We start from the raw sequence: 20,000 nt of genomic DNA, 5'->3' as shown, positions 1-20,000 counted from the left end.
GAATAGAGGTAGTGGAGTACGTCTGAGTGAATAGGGGTAGTGGAGTACGTCTGAGTGAATAGAGGTAGTGGAGTACGTCTGAGTGAATAGAGGTAGTGGAGTACGTCTGAGTGAATAGAGGTAGTGGAGTACGTCTGAGTGAATAGAGGTAGTGGAGTACGTCTGAGTGAATAGAGGTAGTGGAGTACGTCTGAGTGAATAGAGGTAGTGGAGTACGTCTGAGTGAATAGAGGTAGTGGAGTACGTCTGAGTGAATAGAGGTAGTGGAGTACGTCTGAGTGAATAGAGGTAGTGGAGTACGTCTGAGTGAATAGAGGTAGTGGAGTACGTCTGAGTGAATAGGGGTAGTGGAGTACGTCTGAGTGAATAGAGGTAGTGGAGTACGTCTGAGTGAATAGAGGTAGTGGAGTACGTCTGAGTGAATAGAGGTAGTGGAGTACGTCTGAGTGAATAGGGGTAGTGGAGTACGTCTGAGTGAATAGAGGTAGTGGAGTACGTCTGAGTGAATAGAGGTAGTGGAGTACGTCTGAGTGAATAGAGGTAGTGGAGTACGTCTGAGTGAATAGAGGTAGTGGAGTACGTCTGAGTGAATAGAGGTAGTGGAGTACGTCTGAGTGAATAGAGGTAGTGGAGTAGTGAGCTACTCCTACATTTCAATCTTTTCTTCCCTCTGGTCGAGAGAAAAGCCTGTGTGCTCTGTGTTAGAGCCCGACAGACTTTGTTAGGATGCAGCGGCCAGCAGTTCAGAGCAGCTCTGCTTCAGTGCTTTGTGGCTGTAGTAATGTGAGGTTTCCGCCAGCCCTCTGACTAAAAGTCGGGCCTCCGTCGGTTCTCAGGGAGCAGGCTGTGGTGGGCGGACGATGTACTGGCGCAGGTGGGCACCGCGAGCAAGAGAGATGGACAGAACAAGGCTGTTCTCAGGACCAAGACCCACGGGGTGGTGCAGCTCAGACTCTATGACAAAGATGGGCAGAAAGGTAATGTGTGTGTGTGTCTGTGTGTGTGAGTGTGTGAGTGTGGGTGTGTGTGTGCATGTGTGGGTGTGGGTGTGGGCGTGGGTCCGTCCCAATTCCCTCCACCCAAACCGGGGGCATTTTTCCTTCTCTCTCAGAGCAGCTAGTTTACTGAAAGCCTTCAGGAAAGAAAACACCGTTCAGACAAAGTGTTGTTCACCAAATCGATTCATCTGCGTTCATCTATTCAGTGATGATGTTTATCCTGAAGGCAGTATGCCTGTGTCGTAAATGCCGGTGATAGCCCTGGTTCTCTGTTGCTTGATTTATCCGCGCTGAGCAATTGAGGTGACTGAGTCGCCAGGAGCTCAGTGCTCGGGGAACGCGGGCGGAGCTTCAGGGATTCGATCCCAGCCGACGCCGTGTTGCGGTGCGGGCCAAGAGCTTGGCTGATTAGAAAATGTGAACATGAAAGCTGTACAATGCGAGGTAACGTTTTTTATATGAATGAGACGTTTATATAAATGAGATGTCAAACCGTTAGAGTTTCACAAGGCATTAGTTTTCACATCTAAGCAGCGGCCAGCACGGTTCCCAGCATTCTTAGTGGTGTGGCAGCAAGCACAGGGTCGGAGCTTCATTCTGGTTTGGGGGAGGGCCTCCATCCCGGTCCTTCTGTGTGGCACCTCCGAGCGAGGGGCATTTATTTCAGCGGCGGGTTCATTAGGATAAAGAATGGCAATTAAGGAGTCTTTAAGGTAAATCTTTTCCCAGCCCCCACAGATTCCACAATCCAATTAGCTCTGCCATTTATCTCTGTGACACAGAGCACAGGGCAGAAGAGGCTGCCTTCATTACTGTACCTGAGATGAACTGACCGGGTGTCCCTGATAAAGGGTCCAAACTTGAGCTGAGAGTGTGTGTATGTGTGTGTGTGAGTGTCTGTGTGTGTACTATATGCAAGCTGTGCTTAAAGTGGCCTCGGGGGTTTACATTTTGTGTGTAACGCATGAGTGAACTGAAGTAAAAGTTAACCCTGTATTTGGGATAAGGGTTTTCATCATACAGTGAACTGAATCTGTGTGGTCATGAGTACGACTGGTGAGACTGCATGCGTGTCCCATGTAGCGTGTTCAGGTGAGACTGCATGTTAAGATTAAGAAGGAAATCTTTATTTGGTCATGTATACACACACGTGTACAGTCCAGTGTCTCGTGTTGTGTGTTCAGGTGAGAACCCGTGTGCAGTAAATAACGGGGGTTGTTCCCAGCTCTGCCTGCCAACGTCGGAGAACAGCCACACCTGCACATGCACGACAGGCTACCGACTCCGGCCGGACCGCGCCACGTGCCAAGGTGAACACCTCACCTCGCTTCAGCTCAGCATTCACAACAAAGATTCAGCAAAGCACTCCTTTGTGCGCCGTGGTGTAACGCGCGTGTGTACCACCGTGCGGCGATTTGGACAGGAGTGGGCTCTTTCCTGCTGTTCTCCACTCACGAGGGGATCCGGGGCATCGGGCTGGATCCCGGCGATGGCGGTGACGTGCTGACACCCATGTTGGGCACCTCGCTGGCGGCCAGCTTGGACTACCACGCAGGTGAGCAGGCCGGAGCTGGGAGAGGACCTGATTCCGTGTAAGGGGTCCACTCAGACGAGCCCGGATCCAATCCCCACCTTTCCCCGGGCCCAATTCATCATGATTTGTCGTAATGATCCCTCGGAACGATTCTCGGTAACGATGTGGGATTTAAACACATCGCCCCGCTCTGACGGCGCACAGCCGACAGGCACACGTACACCCCAAACCTTTAAGCCGATTAATTATTTGACGACCGGTTATCGGAAGTCAACATTAACGTAAATAGCACAGGCCCGAGATTCCGGGGAGATTCCGGGGAGGCGGTTCTTCTCCTTTTCCTTTCAGTGAAGTTTTTAAAAGAGTGAGTATTTTTTTGCAACGACCTCCTTCACTGCAATCATGAAAGCTGAGTAATGGCAGCAAAACTTAGTCGTCGCGCTAACATAGCTCTGGGACGCAAGCGTCTCGGGAGTCAGACACACGCTGGGTCCAAACTCGCGGGTCCAAACACGTGCAAGAGCAGAAATGATCGAAGCAAATGCCAGAGTGGAATTGGACGTTGAATCAGACAGAAGAAATAAGGCTTTGCTTTTTTAGCCTCAGATAGATTTTAAATTAAGATAAATAAGAATAAACTGAAATAAAACGAATGCACTTTTCGTTATCTGCCATCTTGTATTATTTGGGCCATAATTTATTAAGGCATCAGTATTGAAGTGAACGGGAATGTAGGTGAGGAATTAGTTTTTTCTTAGTTTATTTCATCTCATCAATTTTTCTTTTCTTGTTTATGTCCTTATGACCTACTAAGAAAAAAAAACGGGAAAAAAATGTTCCCAAAAGGTTTTAACATGGACCAATGCCAATGCCTCGCAGGGAACGACACCTTGTACTGGACGGATTTGGGCTCCAACAAAATCTCCCGCGCTGCCCGGGACCAGACCTGGAGGGAGGTTGTGGTGGGCGGCGGCGTAGGCGGGGCCGATGGCCTGGCCGTGGATTGGTTGGCTGGTACGTGTCTCCTCCTCCCCTCTTAGACCATTCCCTTTGGTACCTGCGACGTCACCTGCCCTTATCCCCCAAAGGTAACCTATATTGGACGGACCACGGCTCGGACCTCATTGAGGCGTCCCAGCTGGACGGCCGGCACCGGACCACGCTGATCTCCGACGGGCTGGACCAGCCTCGGGCCGTTGCCGTTCACCCGCTCAAAGGGTGCGTGCCGCATTCGATCCGCGCGTAGCTCAGTCAGCTCATACTCCAGAAAAAAAATCCCTTGGGCTACGGCCAAAGGGATCTAAACCGTGCAGTTGGCATAGTCCTCCCCGGGACACATCTGACCCGGGGGCGCCACGGCGACACCGTGCAGTGTTGGGCCACGTGGAACTGCCGGTCGCCTTCGACCCCTCCCCAGTAACCGCGCCGCATGGGCCGGGGCCGAGCGTTCCGACGGCGCGGGACCCCTTAGGTGGTCCCGTTGTCAGGGAACGGTGGCGTGCGAGACAGAGCTGGTATTTCCCAGCCCCGCCTCGTCTTCCCTCTACAGCCTAAGGTCAGTAAAAACCCTCGGCCCGGGAAATTAATTAGACTCATTTGAGCTCCTTCCTGACATGGAACATTTATCACACTAAAGATAAATGTCCTCCATGTAATCCAGCGAGATTCTATTAAACACAAATCACTGATTACTTATGGTTTTTTTGTCTTTAAATGATGTTTTAATCCAACCCGAAGGCACGCGACTAAACGTGTGCTGTAATGATTTGCGCATTATGATGCATGATCTATACCGCGAGGAGACACCCGAGGATATCTCAGACCTTCTCGAAACCCAAGACGAAGTGAGCCGAGCGGAGAAAGGAAGCAGCATAGCGGGGTTGAGGGGGGCGCCGTAAACGCACACTGCTTCTTCTCTGCAGGATCCTCATCTGGACAGAATGGGGCCAGAACCCCAGAATCAGCAGATCCCGTCTGGACGGGTCGCGGCGGACGGTCCTGGTCAGCTCCGGAGTAGGCTGGCCCAGCAGCGTCTCCGTCGACTACCAGGTCTGCTCCTCTCCCACTGTGGAGAAGAAAAGAGCCCGACCCCGCTCCTGGAGATCCGGCACCGTCAAACCCTGACAGGGGAGACGCGTTGGAACAGCTGGATCTCCAGGGACGGGCTCGGAACACACGCCGTTGTCCTCCAGGCGGCGCTCGGCCCTCATCCGGACCGAGCCGCACCTCCGGCCCCGCTTACCCGAGCTTCTCTTTCCGTTGCAGGAAGACACGTTCTACTGGTGTGACGCTCGCGCCGGAAAGTTGGAGCGCGCCAGCCTGGACGGCGGCGAGCGTCGGGAGGTGGTGCTGGCGTCCGCAGACCTGCTCTCCGTGGCCGTCTTCGGCCCTCACCTCTACTGGACTGACAGGTGATTTGGTTCTCTTCAAACAGCCTCGGACCTCGGTCACCCCACTCTAACCGCTCACCATCCGTCTCTCGGACGACGGAGACGGCCATGTCGGTTAGCGTGTCTGTTCCAGCTAGGCGTCGCCTCCGGGGGCGGGGGCGAACGCTCTCATCGTTTTCTGTGACGCGCGTCTGCCGATTTGGCCACTGATCAGCTCCCACGTCTCTCCTGTGCCAGGGCCTACGCCAACGGCTCCATCCGCCGTGCCCCAAAGAGCAACGCCACGCACGCCAGCACCATCCGGAGCGGACTGGGCCTCAGCCTGCGGGATGTGAAAGTGTTTAACCGGGCCCGGGAGAAAGGTTGAGGTTTTAACGTCTTCATTCCCTTCTGCTCCTGGCTGCTTCTTCAGTGAAGCCCCTCTTCCAGAATGGGCTCATTTATCAAACACCACCCCCCCCCACCACTTACATGACAGCGTTAAAAATATTATGCGTCATGCTCCGGTGGGGTTTATCAGTGCTGTGTTAATTACCCCACCAGTGTATGGGGGGTGGGAGGGTGGAGTCAGTGATTAATGCCCACATTCACACACCTGTTTCCTACTGTTCAGAAGGTCCAGATAAAGCGCACAGCCCCGTCCTGCTCCGTTACTCCTACTTAATCTGCTCATTCACGTTCACTTTGGCTGATCCAGAAACAGCAGTAGCAGCAACAAGACCAAAAAAGCTGTTGTCAAAGCTGTGAAATTTGATCAGGACACGGGTTCATGGTGACTCACCAGAAACGAGGAACCTCCAGTCGGAAATTTACAGTCGGAAACATCAGATTCTGGACGGACGGACGGAAGGACATAGAAAAGCAGATGATGTAGTTGAATAAGTGTTGTTGTTGTGATTGTAATCTTACCACTCGTGTTTTCAGACAGTGATAGCTGTAGTCTAAAGTGCAGCTAATATTTGTGTGTGTGTGTGTGTGCGTGTGTGCGTTTGTGTCTCTCCTCTCCCCCAGGCACGAACCCGTGCGGCCGGGGCAACGGGGGCTGTGGGCAGCTCTGCTTCTACCTCGGCGATGGCGTGAAGACCTGCTCCTGCGCTCACGGCTCCCTGGCGCCGGACGGCCACGCCTGCCTCCCCTACGGCGGCTACCTGCTCTTCTCCGAGCGGAGCGTCCTGCGCAGCGCCCACCTGGACCCCCGCGCCCGTCACGGCGCGCCCGTCCGCCCCTACGAGAACCCCGCCTACTTCAAGGACATCGTCGCGCTGGCCTTCGACCACGGTCGGGGCGCCGGCGGCACCAACCGCATCTTTCTCAGCGACGTGCATTATGGGAACATCCAAGTGGTCCATGACGACTGGACCGGCCACCGCGTGCTGGTCGGAGGTGAGGCCTGGCACGCCGCAGTCGGCTTGCTCTTTTTTTTTGTCCGAACGCCGTTTTGGGAATTCTGGCAGAGTTCCGGGAATTCCGGCAATGCATGTCGCAGTCACTAAACTTTTTTTTTCTCTCAGTCCGCTGCCCTCGTCTGACCTCCCCAGGTCACTTTAATGAGATGAGCGAGCTGTGTTGAACAAGGGAAAGCTGAAAATGTAGTGCAGCGCATGGTACCAAGGACCAGGCTGGACCGTTGCCATGAACTCTCCGGACCATAATCTCCTGTTGTAGTCTCTCCATATAATCTCTCCCTGTAATCTGCCCTCAGAGGAAGAAAGACCATTTCCTCCTACTCTAACGTCTGTTTTCCGAAGGGAAAAAAAAAGATCAATATGTCTGATCGTGCGTCTTCGGTGTTTGTTGATGCACCTAACTGAGATTTGAATCACTGTTACTGCCGCGGGTCTTGTTAGATGGGCAGAGGGAGGTCGTTAAGACGTCGTTATGGGCGGAGAGCGACAGGAAGGGTCATCCCAGGTGTTGACGGGGCACTTCGTTCGGGCTCCCGTGCCGCGCCGCGCCGTAACCCTGTCAGGATCGCCACGCGTCTCTCTTAATCAATTGGTAATTAACCCGGCGAGCCGCGGGACTGCCAGCTGCAGTTCTGGGTGATGGATGGGCGTGGGGTTGGCGCTACGCCTGTCTGACGAGGGCGAGTCCGCGCCTCCACCTTGTGCTTAACCCCACCGCCCGTGCGCTAAATTTGGGGGGGGGGGGGGGGGGACGTGCAGTGGCTGATGGGAACTGCAGTTTTGTTTTGTTTTTCCCGGCGGCCATATTGGCTGCACTAAAATTGCTTCTGGTGTCGTGTTTCGGCCGTGCGTCTGTGGTCAAGAGAAGCACACGTGCGTGGCTTGGGCTATCATGGGTACTCCGCGCGCAAACACGTCGCTTTGCCTAACCACTAATCTCTCCTGCAGGTTCTCTCCTGTCGGATCAGGAGTGAGCGTGTGTAGAGACTTTACCTGCTCAAGCAAACCCCCCCTTACCCCGCCAATGCAAACACACACACACACACACACAGGCGAAACACCTCCGTTCAGTCACGCCCGACTCGTCTAATCTCACTCTCACTTCCCACGCTGCTCCGGTCCCATACAGGCTTGTCCTCCGCGCCTTAAACCGCCCCCCCCCCCCCCCCCCCGCTCGAGTCAGGGTCTGTGGCGGCGCTTAACTCGATTTTCGCCGCTCTGCCAGACCTGTCCTGTGCTCCGTCCCCCTCCTCTGTCGTAGGGCTTCCTTTTCGCGACCGAAACGTCGGGAGTTATTGACAACATGCCAGACAGGCGTTCTGTCGGACTCTCCTGCTCCTCCGGCCCTGCGTGGTGCTGCAGAGACGTGGGAAATTGACAGAAGCCAGACCGTCGTCAGCGGGTACGTGCTTCGGAGGCGCCGGGTGCCGCAGGTTTCGCTTTTAACGAATGTCCCGTGTTGCTGTGTCGCGGAAAAGCCTGGTCACGAGAAGGCCAGCGGCATAACGGTGATTTAATGAAAAAGAGAAAGCTGGAGAGATTGGGAGAGAGAGAGAGAGAGAGAGAGAGAGAGAGAGAGAGAGAGAGAGAGAGAGACAGAGAGAGGGAGAGAGAGAGAGAGAGAGAGAGAGAGAGAGAGACAGAGAGAGAGAGAGAGAGAGAGACAGAGAGAGAGAGGGAGAGAGAGAGAGAGAGAGAGAGAGAGAGAGAGAGGGAGAGAGAGAGAGAGAGAGAGAGAGAGAGAGACAGAGAGAGAGAGGGAGAGAGAGAGAGAGAGAGAGAGAGAGAGGGAGAGAGAGAGAGAGAGAGAGAGAAAGACAGTATGAGAAAGAACGAGGAGACAGAGAGGGCCTATGGTGATAAAAGATGCTCGCTAAATGAAGACCGCACTGCTGTGTGTGCAACAGCGAGAGGAATAGCATCTGTCTGTATGAATGATAATAAAATAACCAAACCTCACAATGGCTCTGCTGAGATGGAGAAAAGGAGGGAGGGAGAGAGAGAGAGAGAGAGAGAGAGAGAGAGTGAGAGAGATGGTGTCTGTATTAATTATATTAATCTATTATCATATATTAATAGCTGATCTAAATGTGGACCTTGGGATTGTTCTGCTGATAGAGAGAGAGCGAGAGAGAGAGAGAGGGGGGGGGGGCTTTTGCATGTCTACAGGGTGAAGCTTCCTCCGTTACTGAGAGGATGACAGATTACAGGCAGGAGGTGGTCCGACAGCTCTTCTCTTCACACACACAGACACGTGCACACACACACACACACGTGCACACCCATCCATATACACACTGAACCGTATTGTAAACTGCAGAATGAAAGTTTGCTTAAAAAATCTATTAAAGGTGTGTTCAGATTCTCCAAATGACCTACCTCCTTTGGATCCTTGTAACTTCACAGAGCCCTCGTGACGCACAATAACAAAGACCACGAAGACGCCACACAAAAAACGGAATATTTCCTTTCTGAGAAAGGAACTAAACATTTTCTGATAAACCGATTACAGTGAACCTCAGTCACGCTCCCTGAACATCGGCACGCTCAAAACCCGTTTATACATTGACGTATTGCACGGTGTCACGGTGTCATAACCTGCGTCTGGGAAAAAGGTGTCGTGACTGCTTACTCAGGCCAGTGAACACCAGAACGCCCGAGTCAGATAACGGCTTAATTGAGCACATCAGGCAGATACGTCCTGCCACACCATCTCACGCGGCCTCTGTGCCCACGCGGCTCTTCCTGTCGGCTGATGCGTCGATCGGCGCCGTGTGTTATGGGTCGATGGGGGTCCAATACGTCGTGGCCTTCACAGCCTGCAGGCTGCCAGTCTTCCAAATCTCCAGAGATTTCCAGAGAAATCTACAGAGGAGTTTTTGCAATTCATATCGCACGTTTATGTATAGTTTTATATACTTTTTCTAAATTATTATAAATATTAAATTGGATATATGATTTAATACTAAGTCAGATGTACAAAAAGCTTTATCGATTCCAGAAATTGTTTCAGCGTTTCTTTATTGCTTTATGTGTGCTCTACATAGCGTTGCAAATGCCTGAAACACCGTCATGGCTGGAACGCTGCTATTAGCACAGCTGTGATGGGCTAATGACCATGCATTTGCACGTGCCCACGCATGCCGGTTCAGGATCTGGTGTTCTGCGCAGATGTGGGATCGGTGGAAGGCCTGGCATACCACCGTGGCTGGGACACCCTGTACTGGACGAACCCCGCGAAGGCCACTATCACGCGCCACACGCTGGACCAGTCCAGAGCTGCCGCCTTCCGCCGGCAGGCCGTAGTGCGCATGGCTGAGGACGACCGCCCGCGCGCGCTTGCCCTGGACGAGTGCCAAAAGTGAGTGACCCCCACCCCAAACCCCCCAGAGCACCCCCCACACACACACACACACACACACACATCCCGTTTCCCTGCGAGGGTGAGATGCTGTTTGATCTAGCAGTTGATGTGCGCAAATGAACTCCCAACAGTAGAGTTTTTGACACTAAATTAAGCGCACGAGACCACATTTAGGTCATGAAGTCATAACTATCCAGTCATTCTGTTTTGCCATTATGCTGTCATTACGGTGGCGTTAGGAAACCTGGCCAGGGTCTCTTCCTGCTCGAAACGACGTGTTCCCAGGAGAGCTTTGTAGTGTTCCGGTAATGACTAATGTCTAACTGGTAAGGCAAGGAGAGAAATATAATGTCCAATTAATGGGACTTTCAGAGTGTATTTCTGTAAGTGTTGATGTGAACTCTGCATCTCATTTACCCCACTATACGTCTTGCCAACGTATTGGACACCGGCGCGTTAGCCGGCGCGATAGATGCACATTTCATGCCGTCTAAAACCTCATCTGATTTCCCAGCTCCATCTCGCTCATCCATGCTTGGGAACGTGAATCTCCTCCAAATTACCCAAGGCTGAAATTGCGGTTGTGAAGTGTGTCTCTTCCAGAGGTCAATTAAGAACGCGATACACTAATTATGGCACGGTAATTAGATGCGATACAACATGCGGCACATTAATTTCCCTTCCGAAGGCTCCGCGGTTAATGAAGACGTGGGATTTAAAATGGCGTGACCTGTGAGGATGAGGCGCCACAGCGGAGCGGGTATTAGACTGAACCCTTCCTTTTCAACTCCGCCAGCCACTTCACTCCTGCCCTAAGCTCCATGCACTTCATTAAAGGGTGTTTTTCAGACTTTTATTTTGTACGTGTGAAGTGTAGGTTTCTAATCGTCTTATTTTGTCAATAGGTGGAGCTTTTATTTTGTTTAATGCTGTCATTTCGATTTAAGCTCTTGAAACCAAGTATGCATTCGCTCCTAATTTTGACTTTTTATTAATGCTCTTTTGTCAAAGGGAATTTTATCACTGGTATCAAAAGTACTGGTTTTATGCAGGAATTGTATGTTCAGCAAAGACTAAAAATTAGGTTAAATGGTTATTCCAATACCAGGGTCTCTCTGTGTGTGTGTGTGTGTGTGTGTGTGTGTGTGTGTGTGTGTATGTGTGTATATATATATATATATATATATATATATATTTTTTTTTTTTTTTTTTTTTTTTTTTTTTACAAAGAGAAAGTGAGTTCAAAGCTGTAGTAAAGCACCCAAAGTTTCAAAGATGCAGGATGTTTCGGACAGAGGTCCTTCATCAGCTGTGCAAGTTTATATATGGAAATGTGTGAATATTTTCATCATCTTCGGAACTGAGGGTTTCCTAACACTTTTTTAAGGATCCTCCAGGAAGAGGCAGAGACTATGTCCCTTTTAAGGGAGCCTCCACTAGTCTAAAACATCAAAGACATGTTCATTAAGAGTGAAATAAATGCCCATTCAGATAATAACTGTGTTACTGCAGCCTACAACCCATCTAGATGTGCTACATCTACATTTATTAGCCTCTAAAATAACTGGCATGAAATAATCAATCATCTTCACCCATCCCTGCTCACACATCACTGTGGGAGTTTGTCTACTGTGTTACCTGTAAGAGATGTAATCAGCTTCATATTGGAGAAACCAAGAGAAGTCTCGCTGGTCTGTTTGTCGAACACATTCAGACCATCAGAATTAAAGATTTGTCATTCCCAGTGTCAAGGCATTTTAATCCTAATGGACACTATTATTGACATATCTGTTAGCATTGCCAGTTGTTGCCATGGCAGCAATGAAGTTAGGAAACTCAAAGAAAAAGATCTGATCTACACTCTTGGAATGTCCCCGTGGAATGTCCCCAAGGAATGTCCCCGTGGAATGTCCAAAACGTTTTGTTTCTCTGGAAACCTTGTGTACTTCACTTTAAATGTTGAATATCTCTACATCTCTTACTACAGTACACTGCAGTTACTCACCCAGAGTCTTCTGTGGCTTTATATGTGCATTCACTTTCAGGCTAAACACATCCAGAGAACCTGTTGACAGTGTTTTGTCTCTGTAAAGCAGTTTCATAACTGTTGCAGTTTCACTGCGACACTGAGCGGCGGAGCGATGCGAGGAGACGGCGTGCTCCCGTGGGGGTTGTGCTGCCGTGTCATCCTCCGACACCGTCTCCGGCTCTCCGTGTGCTAGCAGCCGCCTGTTAGCCTTAGTCACCACTGTTAGTTCTGGGGCTGCCAGCGTCACAGGCAGTGGTCACACCTCATCTGCGGAGTCTGCCACTCCAAGGCTCAGTAACACGTCACCTTTCCTCACGCGCTTGATGGAAAACACACAGCAGATTGAGGCGTAGAGAAGGCTAATGTTGACGTGCGGCAGCTCTCTAAGGTACAGCTTGAGCAGCTGAAAACAATTCCCTACAAAGCACAAAGTATTAGCTGATGCTATTTAGATGTTTTGACAGATCAGAAATGCAAAAACCCACCAAAAAATAAAAACAAGGTTGAATAAACCATCCACTATCTGACATTTAAATCCAAACAGAAAAACGTTATTCACCCTTTCCCCATTGTGTTCATGAAAAAGCCTGAGTCTTGAAACCCTGAAATGTTTTAAGGAGGCCAATGAAAGGAAGCCGAGCGTATTCTAGCTCAGTATTTAGGCTTTAACGCAAATGGCAAGAAACTAGCAGGGTAAGAATGTTTGCATTTTGCTCCACCATCCTCTCTTTAGACCCAGGTGTTAATGGCGCTTCTTCTATACCACCCCGCTTCCGTTTTACAGCGTGCGTTTTACAGCGTGTGTGATCTCCGTTTTAATGGTGTTTTCTTTTCTGCCCTTCCCTCTGCTCATCAAACTTCAGCCTCATGTTTTGGACTAACTGGAACGAGAAGAGGCCGGGCGTCCTGAGATCGACCCTCTCGGGGAGGAACGTCCGGCTGGTTGTTAGCGAGCGCGTCCTCGCCCCTAATGGGCTGACCATTGACCACCACGCCGAGAAGCTCTACTTCTCCGATGACAGCCTAGGCTCTGTGGAGAGGTGTGATTACGACGGCTCGCACCGATACGTGAGTGCCCGACGCCATTGTGCTGCCCTGGAGAACTGGTGCATTAGCGTGGCCCGAAAGGCCGGTAGGACTGAAACATCTTGAGGCTTTTGTGACTCCGTTTCCTGTTTTGTAAAGAGGCGGTAAGACGGAGCGGAAGGTAAAGAGGTCCAGGCTGGAGTGGAGGTGTAGCCATTAATCAGCGTGAATAAGAGTGAGCAACCAGCTTCTTGTGTCATCGCTGAACGCACTCTGAGACTTTAACCCTTCAGGCTTCTCTTAGGCACACGTCCCACGCGTGCAGATCGGCACTCGTACGTCATGGGGCTTTTACGAGCCGCCACGCCTGCCTGTCAGACCGCGAGCCGCCACGTCAGTCCGCTAGGATAGAACTGAACGGCGGAAGTGCCATCACACACTCAGCCACTGACGCTCTCCTTCAAGCCCATCTTGAAAGAAGCGGGCGCTCAGATTTCCTCTCCCAGAGCGGGAGCGCGATACCCAGCCAGCAGGTGGGAATTGGCAGCGAGGTGAGAACGCCGTCTGGGCAGGGAAAGGAAAGCTAGTGGTAAAGGAATAGAGCGGTTAGCGCTGGTCCCCGCGCGCAGCTCCTGTCTCGGCTGCCTCCCCCACGAGGCAGCACGTCCGCAGCAGGGAGCCGGAGAAGCATCCTCCCAGACCCCGGCACTCCCAGCAAATGCCTAGTGGGGGAACGGCATGATGGGCTGCCCTGCCAACTTTCCAATTAAAGAGTGAGAATTGCTGTGGGGGGAGCAGACCTCCCCGCTGGGGAGGGTGTCGGTGCAGGGATGTGGGCCGAGGGTGTCCCGTGGTCGTCTGTTCGCCTGGAGGACACCTGCCGGACAGACGTCGCCCGGGCGTCTCGAAGGCGAACCCGGAACACGCGAGAATCCGCTCCGGGCCGGTTAACCGCTGATCCTCCCAAGCCTCTTTCCCGCTCCATCCACCTGCTGTCATTCTTGTTGGAGGTGCACCAGCAGAGACCCCGTCTAGTACAGGAAGCAGCGTGAATCACATTTTTGGAACAAACCAAAGTCAATGTTTCGTCGACATGATTCAAAGTTAAAAAGTTGGTTGTGAGATAAAAAGGAAAACCAGCACCCAGATATGTAACGGATCCCAAAATAAGGAATAACCTGGTGTGAGAAAGCCTGCGTAGTCTTTCTCCTAATGGACATGGAGAGTTACGGAGGTGACGACCGTGGAGCTGGTGTTATAGAGTTGGCTCGTGGCTGGAGCCTTCCCCTCCACCCATCTTCAGACTATAAGTTACGCGTTTAGACAGGAAACGGGAGTGGGGGGATGGGGGCGTCGGGGTAGAGGGGGGTGGTTGTGCGCTCGTCACGAGGGTCATACCAGATTACGGCTTCAGTGTCAAAATGTCAAAGCTGGTATGTTTTATCCTCCAGACAGAGTGAAAGTATATGGAGCTAAAGACGAGAGAGAGAGGGAGCAGTGTAGGGTGACATTCAGGAAGCCAGTCCTTTAAAACCCGCCCTGTGTGTGTGTGTGTGTGTGTGTGTGTGTGTGTGTGTGTGTGTGTGTGTGTGTGTGTGTGTGTGTCTGTGTGTGTGTGTGTGTGCGCTCATATGCACGGGTGCACATTTTAAATGGGCAGAAAGCTACACAGTAGGCATGATGTATGTGACACCTAAATGATGTAAGAATGGAGTCAGGAAAAGCAGAAAGGGAACAAACAAAATCCCAGTTTATGCAACACCCAGCGATCCCACTGCCCCCCTGCACCCCCGTGGTAGCTGTAGCCCATGAACGACGCCTACTGCAGTGGGAGGAGCTAAGCATGCAAAAAAGTTAATTACACATGACCGTCACTTCAGTAGTTTGGTGGAAAGGGCTCCAAATGTGCATGTGTGCATTTGTGTGTGTGTGTGTGTGTGTGTGTGTGTGTGTGTGTGTGTGTGTGTGTTCTGTGACGCTGCTCTTCCACCAGCAGCTGGCAGCGTGAGTAACCCGTCGTCTCCTGCCTGGCGCTTTAACGTTTTTACCGTACAGCTTGTGTTTTGGGGGACTGTGAGCGTATGCTGTACAGTTAAGCTCACCTGCTACATGTAATGGTTTGTTTTCTTCATCGTCTGTATTTAAACCGCTGGTGTCCAGTCTCAGGAGTTAAAGAAATGCAAATTTTGAATGAATGAATAAACTGTAAAAAAGTGCAAGCACTGCGTACAAGCAGAAATAACTCAATCCTGGATGCATCCTCTGTTCCTGTTTTTTTATGTCTTGCCTCTTTGCAGGTGATTCTGAAGGGAAAGCTAGGAACGTTCTTCGGTCTGGTGGTTTACGGAGACTTCCTGTTCTGGTCGGACTGGGAGCGGAGGGCGGTCATGCGTGCCGATAAGCTAACCGGAGCAGACATGACGGTTGTCATAGGCGACCTCCTTCAGCAACCAATGGGCATTGCTGCTGTGGCCAACGATACACACAGCTGTGAGCCATTTCCACTTAATCTGTCTCTGTCCACTTAATCTCTCTCGTCTCTCGTCTGTGGGTGTGTGTGTGTGAGTGTGTGTGTGAGTGTGTGTGTGTGTGTGTGTGTGTGTGTGTGTGTCTAAATTAAAAAGGCAGTGGTAGTGGATGAAGCTGCAGAGGTGAGGTAGATTTTTGAAAATGGGTATTCCATTTTCCAGAACGTGTGAGGCAGTCGTGAGCATTTCAGGTAGCTGTGCTCCAACCACAGCTTCCGCCTCCATGTAGCTCCTGCTTCAAGCGTACAAAAAGTGTGATTACTCACACAGCTGGAACACTCACACAGCTGGACAAATCACACCGCTGGAACACTCGCACAGCTGGAATACTCGCACAGCTGGAATACTCACACAGCTGGAATACTCACACAGCCGGAACACTCACACAGCTGGAATACTCGCACAGCCGGAATACTCGCACAGCCGGAACACTCGCACAGCTGGAATACTCACACAGCCGGAACACTCACACTGCCGGAACACTCGCACAGCCGGAACACTCGCACAGCCGGAACACTCGCACAGCCGGAACACTCGCACAGCCGGAACACTCGCACAGCCGGAACACTCACAGCGGTGCCGCCAACTGACTGGACATGCTGTGTGTGTGTGTGTTTAGCTTAATATATTTCTTTGTCATGTTTTCCAGCTTCGCCAGGAGAGCCTGAATTCAATCTAAACTGAAACTACATCTGTTTTCTTGTCGCGTGGAGGAGGTAGGAGCAGGCATTGTTCCTCGTCATCATAACCAATCCCGTCAGCTTTCCCGAATAGGGAACGGTGCAAGCAATTGGGTAGAGCAAGCAGCCCCGGGGAGGTACTGCTGTAGATTAACTAGTCTACGTGGCACTACGGTGATAATTGCCCTAGATGCCACTGTGTGCTCTTTTAAAATGATACCACCCTCCGTGAGGTTTTTACCAGCGAATTCACAAAAAGCACAAATGCAGCATGAAATCTTTCAGCCTGAAGTTTTTAACGCCGTGCCGCACCGTTCTAATTTCTCCACACGAGCTCTCCCTCCCTCTGTCTGCTCTGGGGAGCGTTACAGTACTGCCTGATCAACTCCCTCTCTCCCCTATCACTGTCTGCTCTATGGTAACCAAGTTTGCCATGGCACCAATCAAGGTCCAGGAACTGGCGACGAAATCCAACGCTCGCCGGCGTTGCCACCCATGGCGCAGCGGAGTCCGTTCACCCCGGTGGGACTGAGCCAGGGACGTATTTATCGATACGACCACTAAGGGGAAACTCAAACCATCTAACTATAGAGCTATGGAATTCCAAAGTCTGAGGCGTCTAGGGAAAAGAGCAGTTATGTGCAACACGCATGGTATCCTGTGCCATTTCCTGGACGGAAAGGAAGCTTTTGTTCCATGTGTGCTTCACAGCGAGAACTGGAAAGGCATTTTAGGAGGATCTTAGGAGGAACTTCAGTTCTCTCGCAGTAGCCAAACAGAAGAGGCTGTTTGACCAAAGAGAGTTTACTGTGTCATGCGCACAGGTGACTGTGTGAGCCGTGTAGATCTCAAATTCATTGGAGCAGTCCATGTGGTTTGGAAAAGAAAGCTTCTTTCAAAATGTGATCTCCCAAGCGCAAATAGATGATTTTGTCTGCCCAACACACCGTGGAGTTTTGGACCTCTGTGGCTACTGTCTTCACTATCTGTGCTGAACAGATGACTTATGGGACTTTTTTTTTTTGGTTTATCTGTGTAGCCACACAGGCCTGGAAGTGCACAGCGAACACACATCAGGATCTCACACACACACGAAGAGAGATGCGCACACAAACACACTGTCCTGGATTGGCTAGCGAGCTCTGACCACTAGAAAGAAGCCCCCCCAAGCTTCCTGTGAATGTCACGGGCCAGCACGGACTGCACGCTAACATTATTCCAAGTCTAATTCCATATGAAGCTGGAAGCATAGGAGCTGGCCGTGGAGTGTCTGTTGCCTGTGTTGCCGCAGTGGCAGTCTGGCACCGTGCACTGGTGTGCATGCCTGCATAATATGTTCAGCGCACATGACGGCCCCGCACAAGTGCTTGTGCGCGCGTGCGCTCGCATACGTGCAGAAGAATGTGCTTTCCGCGCGTCTGTCTGGCTGTGTGTAGGCGTGTGTGCACAGATGGACACACTCAGCAGGCCAAAAGCGTGTGCTCGAGGGCATGTGTGTGTATGTGTGTGTGTGTGTGTGTGTGTGCCTCCACTGCTGCTCAGAGCAGACAAGGCTCATAGCTCTCCAAGCTACTGCCTGTGCTGAGTACAGTTCAAACACACGCCCACAGAGGACCCTGCCACACTGCCCTTCAAGGAGGGTGTGTGTGTGTGTGTGTGTGTGTGTGTGTGTGTGTGTGTGAATGCTTGTGTGTGCCTGCTTCTGTTATTGTGTAGAAACACTGTGACCTGAAGAATGTGGTCTGAAGAATGCCTTTCAAAAATGTGTGTGTGTGTGTGTGTGTGTGTGTGTGTGTGTGTGTGTGTTTATATTGCAACCCTAACCATGCCTAACCATGGTCTTCTGGCAGTGCAGCATCTTGAGTGATTTCACTCTTCCAGCACCAGGGCATGTAGATCGCAAATCTAACATAGGCCAAGCATCAGCACCCGGCTTCAACCGCCCCAACGGACCTGACGCGAGCCCGCATGTCTGCTAGAGACGCGACACGCCCCTGTTTGTGAGGAAGACTCGTCTTCATCCCAGTGACGCCCGGTAGCCATCGTCACATGTAATGCCGCGTTTGGCCAGAAGCTATCAGTCGTAAAACGCCGTATTCTTCTGCCCACGTTCTTCCACAAATGTCAGACACATTATAGCGCTGCTATGGGCTTACCTGCATTGTCAGTCCTTGCCGATTTCCTTCAGGTTGTCTCCTTGTATATTTTGTCTTATTTTGGCTGTCTGTGCTGATTTCCTGCAGTTTATCGCTCCGGGTGTTTACTGCACCTGCAGAAAGATGGGCATTTTTTTGTTTTGTTTTACTAGACTTCAATACGAGATGTTTTTTTGAACCAGGGTTCGGCTCTCGCCGGCGTTGTTTTTTCGCTCGCGGTTGTCGGTCTCGGCGGAGCCGTAGCTTAGCAGACAAAAGGCCTGGCGCCAGTAGCCCCTCCCCTTCCTGGAGCGCTGGGCACCAGCATGGGGATTGTGGGCGTGGCTCCCACTGGAGCCTGTCCTCTCCGGGCCTGGCTGACGCCTGGCGGGGTGCTGGCGGCCCGTGACCTCGGCCTCTGAGAGCTGTCGTCTTCTGGTTCCAGGTGAGTCGTCCCCCTGTCACGTGAATAACGGAGGCTGCCACGACCTTTGCCTCCTGACCCCGAGCGGCACGGTGACCTGCGGATGTCGAGGGGAACGGATGTTACTGGATGATAACAGATGTGTATGTAAGTCCTGCATGCTCCCGCTCTGTCTCTGTCTCCTGTCTTGGCTTTCATCCCCTAATTCTACTTAATAATTCTCTTTCTCTTTCCCTCCTTCTCTCTCTCTCTCTCTCTCTCCCCAAATTTCTCTTTCTCCATGCTGTTGCGTCCCCTCCGTGCCCTGTACATCTCTCTCTCTCTGCCTCTTTCTCACTCAGCTAACTGCCGGTTCCCTTCTGTTTTCTTTCTCACTTGCTTTACCCTCTAGATTCCTTCATCACTTTCTGCCACTTTTTTTGGAGTTGTTTTTTGTTTGGGGGGGGGGGGGGGGGGTTTCTTCACTTTTTTGCTCCTTGATTAAATGGGGAATTCCTTCAACACCTGAAAGGCATGGAGGCTTTGTCGTTCTTTACAGTCGGATTCAACCACGCTTTGCTCTGTCTCCTTCCACCCCCAGTCTCCTGCTTCAGCTCAGTCGCACCGCCCGAGGTTACGGGGCTGACGCGTGGAGGATGCGGATGCCGTGTGCATGGGTGGGGGGGCGCGAGCGCAAGATGTGGAGAGTGTAATTAAGGAAAGGTCGATTTAGGAGGGTGAAGATTAATTTAAGAGTGCCCTCAGGTGTGATGTTTCAGGTTGTCACATAATCTTACAGAGTGATGTGTAGTGTATTGGGCTGGTATGTCATCTTACAGAGTGCCGTGTATTCTTACGGGTAATTTGTAGTGCAGCACAGTGACTTTACCATACGTTAAATGTTTAGGTGACTTTTAACACAATGTGGTGACGTTCTAGAGTGATATTACTGGCGATGCGTAATATAACATGGAGATGTGCTATGTTACACAGTGACATGTGACATCTGTAATGTCAGGACAGTGATTAAACGCATTTAATCACTGGAGGTTCCCATAAGGGGAGGGGCACGTTCTTCACCCTGCTGACACAAGGCATGTCCCTCTGCGCCTCTTACCCCGCAGCTGCGAACTCATCCTGCAGCCGTCGCTCGGACTTCGAGTGTACAAACGGAGAGTGCGTCGACTACCAGCTCACATGCGACGGCATCGCCCACTGCAGGGACAAGTCAGACGAGAAGAGGCAGTTCTGCGGTGAGGACTCCGTCTCGGGATTACAGATTTTGTTTCGATCTCGCCGTACATCGGCGCCTGGGAGCCAGCGTGGAGCCGACGGCCGTGCAGGGAATCTTAGGTAGGGTGAGGCAAGAGATAGGAGGAGAGAGCGAGGCAGGGGGGGTGTATTGGGGGGAGCTAATGTTTTCACACCTCCCTAGACTTCTCCTCTTGACGTGAGGGAATGTCATACAGCAGGTTCTGTTTCACCTGGGGGTGAATACACAGGCATA

At 51.5% G+C, this 20,000-nt stretch overlaps 1 protein-coding gene across 10 annotated transcripts in view; it reads left to right on the top strand.

Annotated features, from left to right (window-relative positions):
• lrp1ba (low density lipoprotein receptor-related protein 1Ba) overlaps nt 1-20,000 on the top strand; it is a 227,484-nt gene that overhangs the window by 126,729 nt on the left and 80,755 nt on the right. For all 10 annotated transcript variants that reach the window (XM_081706083.1, XM_081706086.1, XM_081706085.1 and 7 more), the window contains 14 exons: nt 837-977; nt 2,183-2,308; nt 2,422-2,553; nt 3,412-3,546; nt 3,621-3,750; nt 4,455-4,581; nt 4,798-4,943; nt 5,160-5,284; nt 5,934-6,305; nt 9,500-9,689; nt 12,585-12,789; nt 15,045-15,237; nt 18,536-18,661; nt 19,618-19,746. In XM_081706083.1, coding sequence (XP_081562209.1) covers nt 837-977; nt 2,183-2,308; nt 2,422-2,553; nt 3,412-3,546; nt 3,621-3,750; nt 4,455-4,581; nt 4,798-4,943; nt 5,160-5,284; nt 5,934-6,305; nt 9,500-9,689; nt 12,585-12,789; nt 15,045-15,237; nt 18,536-18,661; nt 19,618-19,746 — 2,277 coding nt within the window. The remainder of the gene's footprint in view (nt 1-836; nt 978-2,182; nt 2,309-2,421; nt 2,554-3,411; nt 3,547-3,620; nt 3,751-4,454; nt 4,582-4,797; nt 4,944-5,159; nt 5,285-5,933; nt 6,306-9,499; nt 9,690-12,584; nt 12,790-15,044; nt 15,238-18,535; nt 18,662-19,617; nt 19,747-20,000) is intronic.

This window comes from Electrophorus electricus, chromosome 23 (genome assembly GCF_041902795.1).
Source record: "Electrophorus electricus isolate QZ-2024a chromosome 23, ASM4190279v1, whole genome shotgun sequence".
In the NCBI taxonomy this organism is placed as follows: Eukaryota; Metazoa; Chordata; class Actinopteri; order Gymnotiformes; family Gymnotidae; genus Electrophorus; species Electrophorus electricus.
Note: the sequence above shows the minus strand (reverse complement) of the source record. Positions and strands in the feature narration are given on the sequence as shown.